Source organism: Herpailurus yagouaroundi, unplaced genomic scaffold (genome assembly GCF_014898765.1).
Source record: "Herpailurus yagouaroundi ecotype Mexico unplaced genomic scaffold, PumYag 159, whole genome shotgun sequence".
NCBI lineage: Eukaryota > Metazoa > Chordata > Mammalia > Carnivora > Felidae > Herpailurus > Herpailurus yagouaroundi.
This window is the reverse complement of record NW_024412400.1, coordinates 37398303-37416057: the sequence shown is the minus strand read 5'-3', so window position 1 is coordinate 37416057 and position 17755 is coordinate 37398303. Positions and strand designations below refer to the sequence as shown.

At 40.9% G+C, this 17755-nt stretch overlaps 2 protein-coding genes across 6 annotated transcripts in view; one reads left to right on the top strand and one right to left on the bottom strand.

The window, feature by feature from the left end:
* TFDP2 (transcription factor Dp-2) overlaps window positions 1–17100 on the top strand; it is a 182282-nt gene extending 165182 nt beyond the window's left edge. For all 5 annotated transcript variants that reach the window (XM_040480369.1, XM_040480368.1, XM_040480367.1 and 2 more), the window contains 4 exons: window positions 5239–5390; window positions 8802–8968; window positions 13486–13591; window positions 13804–17100. In XM_040480369.1, coding sequence (XP_040336303.1) covers window positions 5239–5390; window positions 8802–8968; window positions 13486–13591; window positions 13804–13987 — 609 coding nt within the window. In that variant the 3' untranslated portion in view covers window positions 13988–17100. The remainder of the gene's footprint in view (window positions 1–5238; window positions 5391–8801; window positions 8969–13485; window positions 13592–13803) is intronic.
* Window positions 2737–4023, bottom strand: LOC121033762 (ATP synthase subunit s, mitochondrial-like). Its single transcript, XM_040480372.1, has one exon. It carries the CDS (start codon window positions 3705–3707, stop codon window positions 3072–3074), a length of 636 nt encoding a protein of 211 aa, XP_040336306.1. The 5' UTR covers window positions 3708–4023; the 3' UTR covers window positions 2737–3071.
* Window positions 17101–17755: the final 655 nt, after the last annotated feature.

Here is a 17755-nt window from a genome sequence, read left to right as displayed (position 1 = left end):
GAAAGAATGAACTATGGCCCTATGTAGCAACATGGATGGAACTGGAGAGTGTTACGCTAAGTGAAATAAGCCATACAGAGAAAGACAGATACCATATGTTTTCACTCTTATGTGGATCCTGAGAAACTTAACAGAAACCTATGGGGGAGGGGAAGGGGAAAAAAAAAAAAAGAGGTTAGAGTGGGAGAGAGCCAAAGCATAAGAGATTGTTAAAAACTGAGAACAAACTGAGGGTTGATGGGGGGTGGGAGGGAGGGGAGGGTGGGTGATGGGTATTGAGGAGGGCACCTTTTGGGATGAGGACTGGGTGTTGTATGGAAACCAATTTGACAATAAATTTCATATATTGAAAAAAAAATTTGAAGAGAGTGTTCTGCAGCTTAAAAGAAAATAAAAAACAAACTTGAAAGCTGACGGTTTATTCCTGTGCTCCTCCTTGTGGAATTCTCCCTTCTGAGATCTGGCCTGCCAGGCACTGGCTTCTAACCCACACTGTCACTTTCTCTCCGCAGCTGCCTCTGCTGTCCCTGTCGCTGCACTGTTTCCCACTAGCTCACAGTCTCTCACCTCTGTGCCATGTCGTCCTTAGATTTCCTCAAAACCTTCATGGAACATTTTGGAGCTTACTTTTTGACATAATGTTACTAAAAAAACCTTTTTTTTTTTATAGTATGCCTGTAATTATCTGTTTATCAGTAAGAATGGTACTAGGCACGATCACCCTCAGGTATGTGGGACGTTTACATCCCTAGGTAGCCTTCATAAAGAATGAATTTGAGGGGTGCCTGGGTGGCTCAGTTGGTTAGGAATCTGACTTACTCTCAGGTCATGATCTCACAGTTTGTGAGTTTGAGCCCCGAACTCTCTCTCTCTGGCCCTCCCCTGCTTGTTGTCTCTCTCTCAAAATAAATAAATAAACTTAAAAAAAAATAAAAAGAATCAAGTTGAATATTTTTTCCTCTGCTTATCTTTGTACAGTGAGCACTATTTTTTTTAATGTTTATTTATTTTTGAGAGAGAGACAGAAAGTGAGTGGGGGAAGGGGCAGAGAGAGAGGGAGACACAGAATCTGAAGCAGGCTCCAGGCTCCCAGCTGTCAGCACAGAGCCCGAAGCGGGGCTTGAATTCACAAACCGTGAGATCATGACCTGAGCCAGTCAGACACTTAACTGACTGAGCCACCCAGGTGCCCAAGTGAAAAAGTACTATCTGGTCTTCTGGTAGACAGACATACAGCTTATTTCCTGCTAGTGTTTTGTTTTTCTCTCCTTCATCAAATAACATTCATGAAGTTGTCATAGAAAGTAAATTAAACACATGCCTGAACATTAATAATTTGCCATGGCAAAGCTAGCTTGATTTTTAAGAAGTTAATGTCACACTTCACTGACATCATGTGAAACAGGTAAATTCTACTTACCTGCCACCACCTCTCATTTATCCTTGGAAGTGTAGGAAAGGAATGGCCTGAGTAAATTACACCTATAAGTAATCCAGATATCCTGCTTTCATCCATACAACTGTCCTTACCAGCCCTGAAACCTTTTCCAGGACCTGCTAATAGTGCACAACAAAATGAATGTCTGAACACACCTGAAACTGTTCAGCCTCTGAAATTGCTGTTAATGAGCCTGGAAAAGAACAAAAGGCTGAAAGGAAATCAATCAAAGGGCAACAAATAAGGAAATCAGTCCAAAACAAATGGGAGTTGATTCTTCTTTTTTCTATCAAAGTAACATTGTGTATGTTATTACTGCTCTCTTCACCTGGAAAATCTCTGATGCTGTTCAGTGTACATAACAATGAACAGTGAGTGATAAATATATAATAACTCTTATTTCTTACTGTTTATATTCCCTCCTATACTGAGACCCTCTCGTGGCACTAGGGCCACAAAGCTAGGCAAAGTATGAGAGCATCTCCTGAGATGCTTTTTCTAGTAGAAGGGAAGAGAATCTAGGCAGAAGTATTCAAACATTTCATTCTTTTTTTTTTTCTGCATCATACAGTGTTCATTTTAAAATTATTTCCAGCTAAGGTTCTATTCAAGACTTTATAGTTTATATTCCAGAACCAGACATACAGAAATCTACAGACAAGTTGGCCTATAATTAACAATAATAGAACCAGGGCCATTTCAGGCAGGTGAAAATAAAGATCTGTTTTTACCTATTTGTGATATTCTTTATCACTGCTTTCTAGATATAAATTGAATTTTGTGTTTATACTTCTTTTTGATGTCCCTTGAAGTCATAGGAAGCAGTACCCAACATATATGGGGAAATTTAAATTAGTTTCTAATTGGCATGTCAAAATTTTTGGTTTAAAGCAATATTTTAATTTAAGCAAAAAGTATGATCTTCATGACTATTTCCTTTGTTCTACTGCAGTTGGCAAAACTATTTGAATTCAGCCAAATATTTATGTCTAGTTTTAATAAAACACCCGACTAAGCTTACAAAATAGACAAATTAGTCAGAAACTATTCGTACAGAGAAAGGTGTAGGTTATAAAGAACAAAGGAACGTAGCGTCATGAGAAATGAATGCAAATCCTGGGAAGCAATATGGATGCCTCAGCAACCAATGACTGCCTTTCATAATTCATCAATGAATCTGAAACTTAGCTTTCAGTTTTTCATAAATATACATTTATAGTAACATGCTTCAATAGCTTTAAAGTACAATGTAACATTAACATAAATTACTGATAAAATACAATAAAGAACGTCTGTGTTGCACATTTAAATCACTTTAAAGAACTCTGTCAGTATCTACATACTGTACTGATTTCTATATAAAATGAGGAACATATTAGAATTAAACTGCTACCTTGTTTCCATTTTTCCTAGAAGGATTTAATAATGTACATATATTTTTACTTCCAACTTAGTAACTTCAGTGAGTCATGTCTGAATATTTATTTTCTACATGATGGACTCTGCTTCTGTAATGTCATGATTGGATATCCTTAGGGTCTGTTGATGATTATAGAATATTTATGATGTTTAGGATCAACAATTTCAAATGATACTTTATGTTGAAATACGATACTTCTTGAATATGATTATTTTACTTCAAGTCTAATTTTAGTTCCAGAGAAGGCAGTGCTGTCTTAAAGGCTCGGATAAGGTTTTCTTTTTTTCTTACTCCAGGAAGATCACCTAACAATAAATATTTCAGGTTTCTTGAGTGATATAAAGCAATGATGCCTTTGTCTGTGACATTCCCACATGAAATTATTTCCATTTCCAATACGCTCTTTTGTAAATTTTCAAGTTTACCAAGTTTCTCCAAATAGTCATCCTTGATATAATGACACTTGCGTAGCCTTATTTTTTCAACATGGTGTAGGCCCTCCATGTAATCAAATCCAATGCTCATGATACAAGAGTCAGTGGCATCAATTGCCTGAATCTTGTACTTGTCCAGAGGTCCTGTGGGGAGGCGGTTGTAGTCCTTCTGCCGCCTCTCCTGGCCGTGGTAGCGCACCATGGCCCCACAGTGCAGCAGCCGCTCCGATGCTGCCCTATCGGGTCCCACATCCCTGATGCGTTTATAATCCACTTTATGAAACACTGCATTCAACCAGCCCCAGAAGTATCTGCAGTCACATGACCATGGGAGTTTCTTTAAGCCACACAACTGCTGGGAAATTTTTCCAAACAGCATCATTTGATGGCATTGGAGGAAGGGCAGACATTTCATTCTTTTTCTCAGGTTTACAGTAATAGCATATTCCTTTCAACATTAAGTAAATTAAGCAATAAATACAAAACAGCCCTCATTCTTCAGCAGAAAATAACAATATATTGATAGTATTTGATGACATTTGATAGTACTGACAGTGATAGTTTTTTGATAGTGATTGATATTGATAGTGATTTTTGGACACACTGTTGGGGCTAGAATAAATTGGTGTCCCATCTGTTTTGTGCATTTTAAGAGTAAATGTTCCCTTTCTTTTTTTTAATATTTTAATGTATATTTACTTTTTGAGGGAGAGAGAGACAGAGCATGAGCAGGGGAGGGGCAGAGAGAGAGAGAGGGAGACACAGAATGTGAAACAGGCTCCAGGCTCTGAGCGGTCAGCACAGAGCCCGACGCGGGGCTCGAACTCAGGAACCATGGGATTGTGGCCTGAGCTGAAGTCAGAGGCTTAACCGACTGAGCCACCCAGGCACCCCTAAGATAAAAATAATCTTAATCAAACTTTTGTTAAGGCTCTAAACCTAAGATCAACAATCCTAGGATAAGATTGCTGAAACATAGAAAGTACCTTAAATTCATCCCTACTGGGTGAGAAGATGGGACACACTGATGGAATGAATGGATCTGACTTTAGGAGCATTTAAAACCACTCTGTTTCATGAGCAGATGGAAAAGTTGAATTGCATGGTCTTTCTAGCTGTGGAATTCTATGACACATTTGCCTTATTAAAAGGGAGTGGGATGGACATTCATTTCTTTGACTTGCAAGTAATGTTATATTAAAAGTAGCAGCAAGATTCAGTATAAAGGTTCAGGCCTTGATATATCTTATAAGTGCTAAGCCTCAGTTTCTCATCTGGAAGATGTCAGGTGGGGAGCTGGTTGACCCAGATTCCAGCTGTGCCCTGAGGCTGTGGAGTCTGTGGAGGTACCCTAGGAACCTAAAGGGTGAGCGAGGGCAGAGATCAGCTGAGTTCTGGACTCCCTGCCCCACTGCACCAGCCAGAGCAATGCTACTTTTATATAGTGGGTTTTATATAGTGGGTGTCCCATAGATTTCGTGTGAAGAAAGGATGCTGTGGCTTTATACAGTTGGCTTTATCCCTGAGCTAGACTGTCTGAAAGCTGTATTGAACCCTAAACTCCCAAGAGTCTGTGCTAGATAAATGGAAGATGTAAGTTCAACTTAGTGTCATTCTCTCTGCGTCACTCTGAGTTGGAGGCGCTATGGGGCTCTCCCAGATTTGTAAGATCCTGTTTCTGTGGATGGTGGAAACCATGGGCCCCATTATTTACATTAGGATGATGTTCACCATCATTTAAACGTAATTTTTCCCTTGAAATGTATCTGAGTTAGATCATTCTAATCTTCTTTCCTAAATATTTAATTTTAATGAACTCATAGGTGGAAGGCCTTATTAAATACTCTAATTTTAAACTATTTCTTAAATGCATTTATTTTAATTCACTTAATTCTAACTCATTTATCCACATCAAATGACCATATTCTTTTTATTGATCATTACAGCAAATCGCTTTCAAAAACCTGGTTCAGAGAAATCGGCAAAATGAACAGCAGAACCAGGGCCCTCCAGCTCTGAACTCCACCATTCAGCTGCCATTTATAATCATCAATACAAGCAGGAAAACAGTCATAGATTGCAGCATCTCCAGTGACAAGTGAGTGGAGAACTAGGGGAAGAGAGTAGGGCCGGCCTCCTGGTAATGTATTCCCATCATTTGCAACATAAAGAAGGGTGTACTTCCTCATGTGAGGCCTCCAAGGCTGACGTCCTGGGGCAGGAGAAACACCTTTGCAGACATGGAGCATTCTTCCTCACTCACTCTCTGCAGCCCTTTCGTGTGCCTGGCACCGTTCTGCCCATGCTAGATACATAATAGAGCCTGGAGCCCAGGCAAGATGCGCACATATGTACGCTTATGTGCTAACTCTGGGCAAGTAACTGCCTGAAAGTAGACCATGCGTGAGGGCCTGGGACAAGGTAAGGTCACTGGTGATTCACTTTCCTCATTTATTGTAGAAATACTATACATGAGCGTGCGGCATTAAAGCAATTGTTTCTTTGTTTTGCTGTACCGTAGTTGAGTGTGCTTCTGTTTATTAATTAATGGACATGAAAATGCTAGATGCATTCTCTGCTTTCTTTTTTTCTTATTTATTTTATAACTAGAAGTTTATACCTTTTGACCACCTTCAGCTATTTCACACACTTCCCACCCTCGCCTCTGGCAACCACCAATCTGTTCTCTGCATCTATGAGTTCATTTTTATTTTTTAGATTCCATACATAAGTGAAATCATACAGTATCAGTCATTCTACATAAGTGAAATCATACAGTATCAGTCTTTCTACATAAGTGAAATCATACAGTATCAGTCTTTCTCTGTCTGACTTACTTCAGTCAGCATAATGCCTCAAGGTCCATCCACATTGTTGCAAATGGTAGAATTTCCTTCTTTTTTATGGCCAAATATTCCATGTATACACCCCCACACCGCACGCACCACATTTTCTCTATCTATTCGTATGTCAGTGGACAGTCAGGTTGTCTGTGTCTCTTGGCTATTGTAAATAATTCTGCAGTGAACATGGGGGTGCAGATGTCTTTGTGAAAAAGTGATTTTATTTCCTTCAGATATATACCCAGAAGTGGAATTGCTGGATCATATGGTAGTTCTATTTGTAATGTTTTTACATTTTAACTAAGATTGATGATACTTATCATAGCAAGTGAGAAGTAGCAGTTTTAGAAAGTACTGCTAAGAATTAGTTTGTAATTTATTTTACCCTTCATGAAAAAGTAGTGGACTTTAGGCTGCAACTGGGGTCCTGAGATAGTGAAGGGAATAGGGTGTAGAGGGAGATAGATCCAAGTGTGGCTTGTGGCTCCCCCCCACTTAGCTGCTTCCGAGCAGTTTTCTGAAGAACTAAAGGGGATGATTCCAAGGCCTCTATCACATAATGGCCTTGTTGTGAGGATTAAATAAGATGGTGTCTATAAAGGATCTGACCCAAGGCAAGCCCTTTATAAATATTTGCTGCTGTTACAAGGAGTCAGTATGTAACTTATTGACCAAATTGGGATTCATTTGAAAGCGAAAGAGGGCTCAGTAATTACATCAGTACCAGGGGCATGGCCCAAAACTGTCCACGGAGACCGGGACCTCTGGTCTCCTCTGAGCTACAACATTGCCCTTGGGCTTGGCCTTGTCTTTACCACTCTTTTCTAGGGCAGTGTTGCTTCCCTATTTATCTTGATGGCGTACAGAGATTCTAGGTCACTTAAATAAGAAGGTGCCAAAAAGAAAAAGAAGAAAAACAGTGAGCAGGGATTTCAAAAGTATTTGATAGTTAAGACCCTAGACCCCATTAGAAATAGGGACCCAGTAGGCTATGAAGTCAGAATCTCCATTTTTCAGTCTTTCCTCTAGCTACAGTTTTTTAAACTCTCTGAGATCTGGTGCTTCTTCCACAAAAGTAAGAATTACAGTATTTAACTTGCAGATTTTCAAAAGTTGTAGATAAAGTCTTAAAGGACCTAGCCCACTGCTCAGTAAATGGTGCATGACGGTGTTATTCACACACTTGTAAATCTTCACAAAAACCTACATCTAAAGGGACTGTGTTAACATATTCTCATAAAACTGAGAATCCTAGAGAATGTTTAACATATTTTTAGGAGAAACACACTTAGAATTCTACTTCCTCTCTCCAGTTACCTCTTGTTTTGTGAGGGATTATTAAATTATCTTCATCATTTAGTCTTCTAAGTCTAAAAAGGGTAGCAGGAATATCTGGGAACCATTGGTCTCAGGGAATTATAGATTCTGTTCACCCCAGGCTAGGGCCTGGTAAGATTTCCATCCGTGGGTGGTTACTGACTCCTGCCTTTGCCCGGCCCTTCCCTGAGTAAGGGGAAGAGGCTCTGAGCTGCTTGTAGAAACTTGTTATTCAAGGTAGGTCCCTAAAGCCTTGTCTTTCAGTTACTTTGATGATGCAGTCTTTCCCCCTTAATTAGCCTGGAGGCTTTTTCATGTAGGGGATTAAATTTACAAAGCCATCTGTTTTTAACGTATGCCAAGGGTCATCCCTATGACAGGCACACACTTAAGATTTTGTTTTGTGGTTTTTTTTAATGAAAATTTGTTAATGTCCTTTATTCAGCTTTATATTTTTCAGATTATTTAAACATGGCATTTTACTTTCAATTGTATTTTTTGCCCTGATCTAAAATCTAGCATAAATAATTTTTACCTTCATATGATTTTAATTAAGAATTTTATGACAGCATAAACCCACCATTGTCCCAAAACATTTCATCTGCACTGTGTCCCTGTAGGGTTGAGGCCTGTAGGTGAAGGTGCCCTTGGGCCAAGCCCAGGAGTCAAAAGGACCGTGTTCTCCTACATTAACCTTTTTTTTTTTTTTTTTAAGCATGTATCAGGTAGCCGGGCATCCTGATTTGGTAATTTTCAAGAACATTTGGGAAAATGTGCTATATATTTATGTGGTACTTTTTCCTTAAGATATTTCACTTCTTAGGCTCTTAAGACAGGATTTGAGTTTTGGTTCGTTTGTTAAAAGTCTTCCATTTATTACTTGTCTAAAGTATGGTACAGCTAACACTTGATTCATGAACATGAAGTAAGCATTCAAATTGGTTTTCTTTCTCAAACGTAATATAGGCCAATTCATAGTAGGGATGTCTTATATTAAACTGGAAAGGCTTTCTTACTATTTTACCTTTTTGAAAAAGCTGAAGGCCACTTTGAATAGTGCTAGATTTAGACCAAAGTTTCTGACCCCTGTTTGCAGCAGCTTAATGAGGGCTGAAGTTTATGGACTCCTATTGTCTATCATAAGGAAGTTGTTTTAATTGGGCAAGTGGCGTATTTGAGATGTCATTCCCCTGAACACAGCAGAATGACTCTTACTGCTCTGAACGATAAGTTTCGAGTACTGAGGATGAATTTAGGCCCTCATTCTTTTATATAATGTACAGAGTACAGCACTGTGCAGATGTCCTCTATACCACTGAAACACATTCTAACTTTGTTTTCTGATGCAGGTTTGAATATCTTTTTAATTTTGACAACACCTTTGAGATCCATGATGACATAGAAGTACTGAAGCGGATGGGAATGTCCTTTGGCCTAGAGTCAGGCAAATGCTCTCTAGAGGATCTGAAACTTGCTAAATCACTGGTGCCGAAGGCGTTAGAAGGTTATATCACAGGTATGTTAATTAACACTTTCACACGTTGTCCCTGATTAAATGCCAAACCCCAACCTGTTAAAACCTTCCTCATAGAAAATTGAAGTCCATTCTGTGTCCTTCCCTGCCCCTTTAAATGTAACCATTCTCTTAAATTTCTTTTTTATCATCACTTGCTTTTTTTAGAGATACAAACATATAATAAATTGGAAACAATTTATTGTTCAGTTTTACCTGTTTCTCCCCTTTATGTAAATGGGATCATAGTGATGCATTCTTTAGAGATAGGGGTTTTTTCCACTCCACATCATGTTCTTTTCATCCATCCACATGATTTCATGTAGCTGTAATTCATAGATTTTTACTGGTCTGTAGAATTCTATTCTATGACTATACCGTGATTGATTTGTTCATTTTACTGGTGATAAGCCTTTAGTTTTGTTTCCAATTTGTTGGTGTTCCGAAGCAGTGCTGCTTTGAACCTTCCTCTAGTGATAACCTAGTGCACGCATACCCGCGTGTAGCGTCCGATTGCTGGGTCAGAGGCACCTGCAGCTTCAGCTGTACCAGATGATGCCAGAGCCTTATTAGCTTGATTTCACAAGTTACGTTCTCACCTACAGGATGGAAGTGTTCTGATTTCCCAATCAGGTGGATATGAAATGGTATCCTAATTTTTTTTTAATTGAGGCTTAATTCACCTACCATAAAATTCACCATTCGATGGTACGTGCAGTTCAGTGGTATTTCGTATATTCACAAGGTTGTGTAGTCATCACTAATTCTGAAACATTTTTGTCACTTCAGAAGGAAACCCCACACACATTAGCACACTCCCCACTCCTCCCAGCCCTAGCAACCACTAATCTACTTTGTCACTACAGATTTGTCCATTCTGGATATTTCATATAGATGGGCTCATAAATATGTAGGCTTTGTGATGGACTTCTTTGACATAGTATTATGTTTTGAAAGTTCATCCATGCTGTAGCATGTGTTAGTACTTCACCCCCCTTTTATTGCCATTCTATGAATAAAAGCATGTTTCATTTATCCATTCACTAGTTGGTAGACATTTGGATTGTTCCCACCTTGGGGCTGTTATGAATGATGCTGCTATAAACATTCTTGTACAAGTTTTTGTGTGATCATAAATTTTCACTTCTGTTGGTTGTATACCTAGGAGTGGAATTGCTGGGTCATATGGGTCATATGGTAACTCTATATTTAACATTTTGAGTTACTGCCAAACTATTTTCCAAAAGCAGTTGTACCATTTTATAAGCCTACCAGCAGTGTGTGAGGGTTCCATGTTGCCCATATACTTTTCATTTAGATGTTATTGTCCATCTTTTTTATTATAGCTATCCTTGTAGACAAAAGGTAGTATTTTACTGTGGGTTTATTTTGCATTTTCCTGATTACTAATGGTGTTGAGCATCTTTTTTGTGTGCTTATTGGCCCTTTGTGTATCTTCCTTGCAGAAGTATCTATTCAGATCTTTTGCCCATTTTTGCATCAGGTTTTTTTTTTATTATTATTATGAGCTTTAAGAGTGCTGAATAGGGGCACCTGGGTGGCTCAGTCAGTTGAGCATCCGACTTCGACTCAGGTCATGATCTCATGGTTCATGTGTTTGAGCTCTGCGTCGGTCTCTGTGCTGACAGCTCAGAGCCTGGAGCCTCCTTCGGATTCTGTCTCTCCATCTCTCTCTGCCCCTCCTGTGCTCATGCTCCGTCTCTCTCTCCCTCAAAAAATAAATAAACATTAAAAAAATAATAATAAAAAGAGTGTACCGAGTATACTAGAAAACAAAAACGGTATGTTTTGCGTGTTCTATAATTCATATTTTTTTCACTGAATCAGAAATCTTTATGATTGTCGTAATTCTTAAGACTGTGGTATATTCTGCACATATAATTCGGATGCATAAACAATGCTTTCTGCCTTTGCTTTTTGCTAGTTTCCTTCAGTATTACCACCTAGAATGTCACATCACTTTCTGAAAGCATTGTAATATTAGCTCTAAGGTATATTAAATCAAATATAAGCAAAGAGGTAGTTCTTATTTTTTTTAAAGAGTTTATTTTTAAGTAATCTCTATACCCAGTGTGGGCCTCGAACTCACAACTCCAAGATCGAGAATTGCATGATCTACCACCTGAGCCAGACAGGTGCCCATCATTCTTATTTTGTTTTATGGTTTTGGCCCTTTGGTCAAAACACAAGAGTTTGTTGATTGAGATTTGGCTTCTGTTGGATTTGGTTCTTAAAACTGGCACCATCCACCTGCTGCAAGTGTGATCCCTTCTTTTGCCCCTCAGTCAACTCGCTCCATATCTTCACCCCCCCCCTAGCCACTTTCCCCCCCCCCCCCCCCCCCCCACCCCAGAGTAGGCCCTGCTGTTTTATTAGCAGCCCAGTCATACTGGCAGTCCAGCAGGGTCTGAAGAAAGGGCTTACTCAATAAATCACCAGAACTTTATTTTAACTTATTCTCAGTGAAAAGGCACAGGGCAATTAGGCGGGCTCTGTGGTTTTGATCTCTTTGTGACCTCATTTGCAGACTGGGATGTAGACTTTCTGGTTACTTTAAAAGAAGAAATGTGTGCCTTTAGTGTGCAAAGGGACGGAATGGCTCTTGAGTAAGATTGTGAGAACTATTGTGTGGATCTTATGATAATGTGAAAGAAATGTAGGCTTTTCAAAGCCATTGTGAAAAAGAAAAATTTAATGTGGTATGCACTTGGAAACAAGTAAATAGCTGTCTTCTGACACAAAGTTTCCATATATACTAATTAATATTCACCACAGGATTCTGGCTTTAATTTCATCTTGCACAGGCTTGTTCTTATTTAATATATTTAAAGTCTGCTATTCCTCTTAGAATTGAATTTTTTTTTTCCCACAGCTGCCTTAGCCTCTAAAGAAAAGGTTCACACAGCCATTCTAAAATTAATCATTCAGTATCCTTTTTTCCTACATAGGAAGCCTCTCACTTGGTCAGACAGTACAAGGATAGCAGGGTTCCTAATCCCAGTCCATAGAGTAGTGGGGGCTTTTTTGTTTTGCTTTGTTGTTGTTTTTGCACAGTAATTAATTACCAAACAATTTCAATTAACCCTAATAAACGTTCATTACTAGGTTATACTTTCTGAGTATACATTCAGTCTTATTTTGTAATGTCATGTAAGTCAAAGAATTTCTTTTTAGGAATACATTTTTTATCATTTCTTCCACCTCTTTTGTAAACTTACTGTTGGAAGAGACTATACTCATGTCATGCCTTCAGTAACATTTAGATCTTACATGTTCCAGTCACTGCCTTCTTTGAGCTAATGTTCTGGATAATGTGACAAGTATTAAATAAAATTACAATAAGAATTTATCAGGGCGCCTGGGTGGCACAGTCGGTTAAGCGTCCGACTTCAGCCAGGTCACAATCTCGCGGTCTGTGAGTTCGAGCCCCGCGTCAGGCTCTGGGCTGATGGCTCAGAGCTTGGAGCGTGTTTCCGATTCTGTGTCTCCCTCTCTCTCTGCCCCTCCCCCGTTCATGCTCTGTCTCTCTCTGTCCCAAAAATAAACGTTGAAAAAAAAAATTAAAAAAAAAAAAAAAAAGAATTTATCAGGGTTGTGATTGGAGAAATATGGTATATGCACAGAAAATAAGATTGCAAGGATATACTTTTCTGCAGACTAAAACAGTAATGCCTGTCTCACCCCTGTTAAAAATGTGACTGCGTAACATAAGGGCTTTTAACGCAGGGCTGGTTTGGGCCACCTGGGTTGCTCAGTCAGTTGAGTGTCTGACTCTTGATTTCATCTCAGGTCATTATCTCGTGGTTGATGAGACTGAGCCACGTGTCAGGCTCCACACTGAGCCTGGAGCCTACTTGGGATTCTCTCTCTCTTTGCCCCTCCCCTGCTCACACACTCTCTCGCTCTCTCTCAAAATAAATAAATAAATGTTAAAAAAATAAAATAAGGCTTGTTTGAGTTATAAAGCCAAGGATACCAGGATAAAGAATGGATCGTTGATGAGTAATAGCCCTGAGTTCACTCAGGGACATGTGAAAAGATGGTACAGTGGGGGTTTTAGCAAACATGTATGTGTCTGTCCTTCTTTACCTGTTTCTGATTTGACTTTCTTTTACCCACTCCTGGCTTGACTTTTAACACCAGAGTCTTTGGTGGTGAGGCCAGTAGGTGTCCGGGAATAGTTCAGCAATCACTGTACTCTGAGCTACCCTCTCCAGGTGTTATTTAAGAAAAAAGAATGGGTGTCTGTGATTGGTTTAATTTGAATTCTTCCTCACTGTAGCCTGCCTTCCTGTATTTTCTTCCTGTTCTTATGTCCTAGAAATTTCTTTTTTTCCACTCTAAAGAAACCTGGGTTCTCCCCGGGGCAGGAGACTTACCTAGCTGCGATTTAAATCAGGCTCGTCTCCTTACTTGTCTGTGCTTCTTTAAGACTGTAACAGCAGCAGCCACAGAGCTCTCAGCGTGCCTACATCTTCTGTTTTTGTTTTTTCCTGTAGATATCTCCACAGGACCTTCTTGGTTAAATCAGGGACTACTTTTGAACTCTACCCAATCAGTTTCAAATTTAGACCTGACCACTGGTGCCACCTTGTCCCAATCAAGGTACGTATTTTTTTCAGGGTTAGGAAGAGAAGCCACGCGGCCCTGACCCTCCCCGTGGGGGAGAGCAGGTGTCACTGCCGTCCCAGGTCTCGAGCAGCTTTTGGCAGAACTCTCCAGTGGCACCTCCTTTCCCATGTTTTGATTCCTACATTTTACAGTGCTTAAAACATTTGCCACATTAATGAGCTTCTGTGTTTTTAATCATTTGCTAGCGTAAACCAAGGGTTGTGCTTGGATGCTGAAGTGGCCTTAGCAACCGGGCAGTTCCTTGCCCCAAACAGTCACCAGTCCAGCAGTGCGGCCTCTCACTGCTCTGAGTCCCGAGGCGAGACCCCCTGTTCCTTCAACGACGAAGACGAGGAAGATGACGAGGAGGATTCCTCCTCCCCAGAATAAAGCCAGGAGAAAACCCACGTTTTACTAGTTGATGCTCATGTGTGTTTTTAGTGTGAGCTCTTGTTTTTGAAATGATTGCTTCAGTCTTTGCCTTTGTTTGCACTGTGTGTTCAGTGAAAACTAGGGAAACACAATAAGCAAATTCTGTGAAGGCTGAGAGGATTGAGATGAAAAAAGCTAACATAGCGTGAACGAGAACTTTAAACAACAGAGCAATAGATCACACCACAGACAAAGCGGTTTTCTGAGGTGATAGAGGGGACAGTCCCTAAGGAATTGGCAGCATGAATGAAGCTCGTTTATCTTCCACGAGGTGGGGTCTTTGTGTTCCCCCACACCCACGTAACCCTCCTTAGAATCAGGATTGCTGTAATGAACAGTCCTTGACATCATGTTTGTCGTGTTTCTCTTCCTTGCCTGGGCTGCCTTTTACAAGCAGAAATGAACGTGAGAAGATCCCAGTGCAGGTGAGCGGGACAGCGCAGGGCGGAGGTGGCAGTCCTCGTGGTGTGAGGAGCACAGGTTGAACCGCTGAGCCAGCTGAAAGCCTGGTTGATGTGCTTTACGCATCAGCTGCCTTAGACGGCTTCTAGAAAGGAGCAAGCGCTGATTCTTAAGTACTTAAGTGACATGTAGAATAATTTATAGTAAACCTGAAGTGATCATTATTAGCCAATGCATTGGTGCATAGAATTTTTTTAGGGCTACTTCTGGAAGCCAAAATAGAATAGCATTTCCATGTGCATTAAATACTTTGCCAGCACTGCCTTTGCCAGCATTCTAAATCTGGAGTTTTACAGAGAAGGAAATTGTACCTATAGTTTTAATCAAAGCTGTGCATTTCATATAGCTTTTTCATTTAAAACAAAACAGACGGATTCCTGTGATCGAATTGCTTGCTTCTAGTTCCCTGCAGTACTTGTATGATTCCACTCGATATGCAGTTTGTGAACATGAACCAAACGTCATTACTTGTCTTTAAAGTCTGTTTCAAGAATATGAACAGCAGCGTTCTCCTGTACATGTCACCTTTTGTACATTGTAATTCATCAAAATTACCTTATCAGGTTTATTCCTGGCTAAATTGCATTTCACATTAACCCGATAATTCACCGTTTCACAGGGACACCGACAAATGTTGATCACTCCAAACGATTGGATTTATAGCAGTGCGGTATACAGTTTGTTATTTCATAGCCAAAGATGCCGCTGGGCATACTGCACTGGTGTGTTCACAGTTCCTGCCCCTCTGAATATTCAGGGGAGTGAATATTCCGCCAGCATGGCCTAACCTCGATTTAATTTCACACTAAGGCCTTGAGAAGAGCAAATAATAATGGAAAATAACTCGACTCAGCTCATTTGGATATGCCTCTGGATTATGCATCTAACACCTTTGGGCCCAGCACCAAGCCCATCCCAAATCAGTTCTTTTCTAAATCCATGGGGGAAGTACAGATGCCTTCTTAAAGTTCTGCCACTCTGCTTAGAGTGAGCCAGCGGTGAAAGATTTGGCTGACCTAAAATTTTGTTACTAAGGCCATGAAAATTAATACACAAGGACCTGCAGCTTTAACTGAAGTTCCTTGAGACAACACTCATTCTGTCAGAAATAAGCCATAGTGCAAACTCAAGAGGGGTCAAGGGCGCAGAGAGATTGAGGCAGCTTTTAGAGAATTGTGTCTCAGCCTGAGTTCTGGGGCATCTCAGTCTGGGTGGACGGGAGGGGTCCGAAATACTGCAGAGGCTGCAGCAGGTCCCTGAGGGCCTCCAAGATACTTCTGACTTGAAGACCATCAGCTACACGGGCGGGTAAAGCCAAGTTTCCTTCCAAACTGCCGCCTCCTTTACTGACCCTTTAGTACCCGCATCCCTATACTTGAGGGAGCCCTGAGCAAAGGGCCACAGCTAGCTCTTTAGTCTTCAAAATATGGTGTACAGGTCCCAAGACCTGTACATCAGTGTTTGTGATAGGTACACTAATCATTCCTCCACCAAATAGCAAAGTCCTTGCTGGAGTTCTTGGGGTACCACCCCCTTCTCTATTCTCTCTCTCTCTCTGTCTCTGCTGCAGTAGTGTTTCAAACTGATAAAATACAGGTTTGTTTGTTTTTTTAAAGCAACCAAAGACTCTTAACATTATTAGTGTCCCATCGCTGGCTATAAGTGTGTGCTCTTTGGTGGGAGGTGATCTCCGTCCCTCGATAAGGTGTTTCGGTTACCGCGGAGGACATCTGTTGGCACCGCACCGTAGTCTCCAGTACATGTTGGCGTAAAGCCTTGCCTGAGCAGAAAAGTAGGTTGACATGTTTAGAAAGATAACTTCTGTTATTCTTCTGTGTCTCTCATAAACAGATTTTTGAAAAATTCAGCACTTAATCACAATTCCATTTAGAAAGCAAAGTAACAAAATGTTAGGAAATGATTGTTACCATATCCAGGATTCTCTATAGGAGTAGCACTTGGGGGTTGCACGCGCGCGCACACACACACACACGCACGCACTCACACACCCCTCCCGAAGGTGCTGGTTATACTCTACTCTTTGGGGAGTTTAAGAGGCCTTTTCCTCCTCAAGGGTCAGTTCAGCTATTAACCCTTTCAAGTGCATAGTAGCATTCGGTCAGTAAATTCCTGTTTCCTTCCGCACTTGTACAGGGGGCACCAGACCTGCCACATCTGACCCTTATGTGGGAAGGCCACGCTGCCGGAGTCCATGGCAGTGCTGAAGGCACCCGGGTACCTGCCCAAGCCTCCCTTCACCCTACCCACTAAGAATTTGTCTCATCCACTTAATCTTTGCATGTGATGAAAACAGCTTTAGTAAGTGCTGATGTGAATTGTGCCTTATGATCAGAGCGGGTGTCAGGGAGGGGGCAGGAATGGAGGTGCTAACACAGTGATTCCTCACCTCAGTGATGTGCACTGTCCCTGGAAGACTTCACAGATCATGTCCACAGTTTCTGTTTCCTTCAGTTTAATTCTTTATAGATGTACGACATGTCTGCTATCTTACCAGGATGAAAGAGGATAACTCCGCTCATTCGCAAAATTTACAGTTGTAATCATAACCCTGCCATACTGGAAAAATAAAGCCACGGTCAGTCCTCAAATGCAAACGAGCTCCTATCAAAAAATTAAAATGGAGGTATTTCACAAAGACGTGGCCCACTTTAGCCATCTATCACTCGGCTGTTTGCTAAGCCACGACTTTTTTACTTTTTTATTTATGTTTTAATGTTTATTTATTTTGGGGAGACAGAGACAGAGTGCAAGCAGGGGAGGGGCAGAGAGAGAGGGAGACACAGAATCTGAAGCAGGCTCCAGGCTCCGAGCTGTCAGCACAGAGCCCGACGCGGGGCTTGAACGCACTAAGTGCAGGATCATGACCTGGGCTGAATTCAGGGCTTAACCAACTGAGCCACCCAGGTGCCCTTGCCATGACTCTTTTTAAAAGACAACAGTGTTGCTCCAAGTACAGACGTCACTTTGGCCCCGGGGAGTCAGAACACAGCAGCAGTGCCTGTTCCTGGGGGCAGTTACAAAGGAAGGGAGCTGCCAGAGCTATTTCTCTCATAACCACAGTCAGAGAGAAGCCTGTTTAACTTTATCAGGGATTCACTGGAAGGGCCCTTTAAATACCTCTCTGGCTCCCTATCCACAGGCCTATGGAAGAAGGGTCTCTACCCAGCAAATCTGATGTGAACGTTAAGATTGTGCCTCCTTAGCTGGGAGTACTGGGTGGGAGTTGGGACAGTGAGTGGCAAG

What these genes read in the sequence shown, in the direction of transcription:
- LOC121033762 (XM_040480372.1), bottom strand. Translation starts at nt 3,707, where the DNA reads ATGAAATGTCTGCCCTTCCTCCAATGCCATCAAATGATGCTGTTTGGA.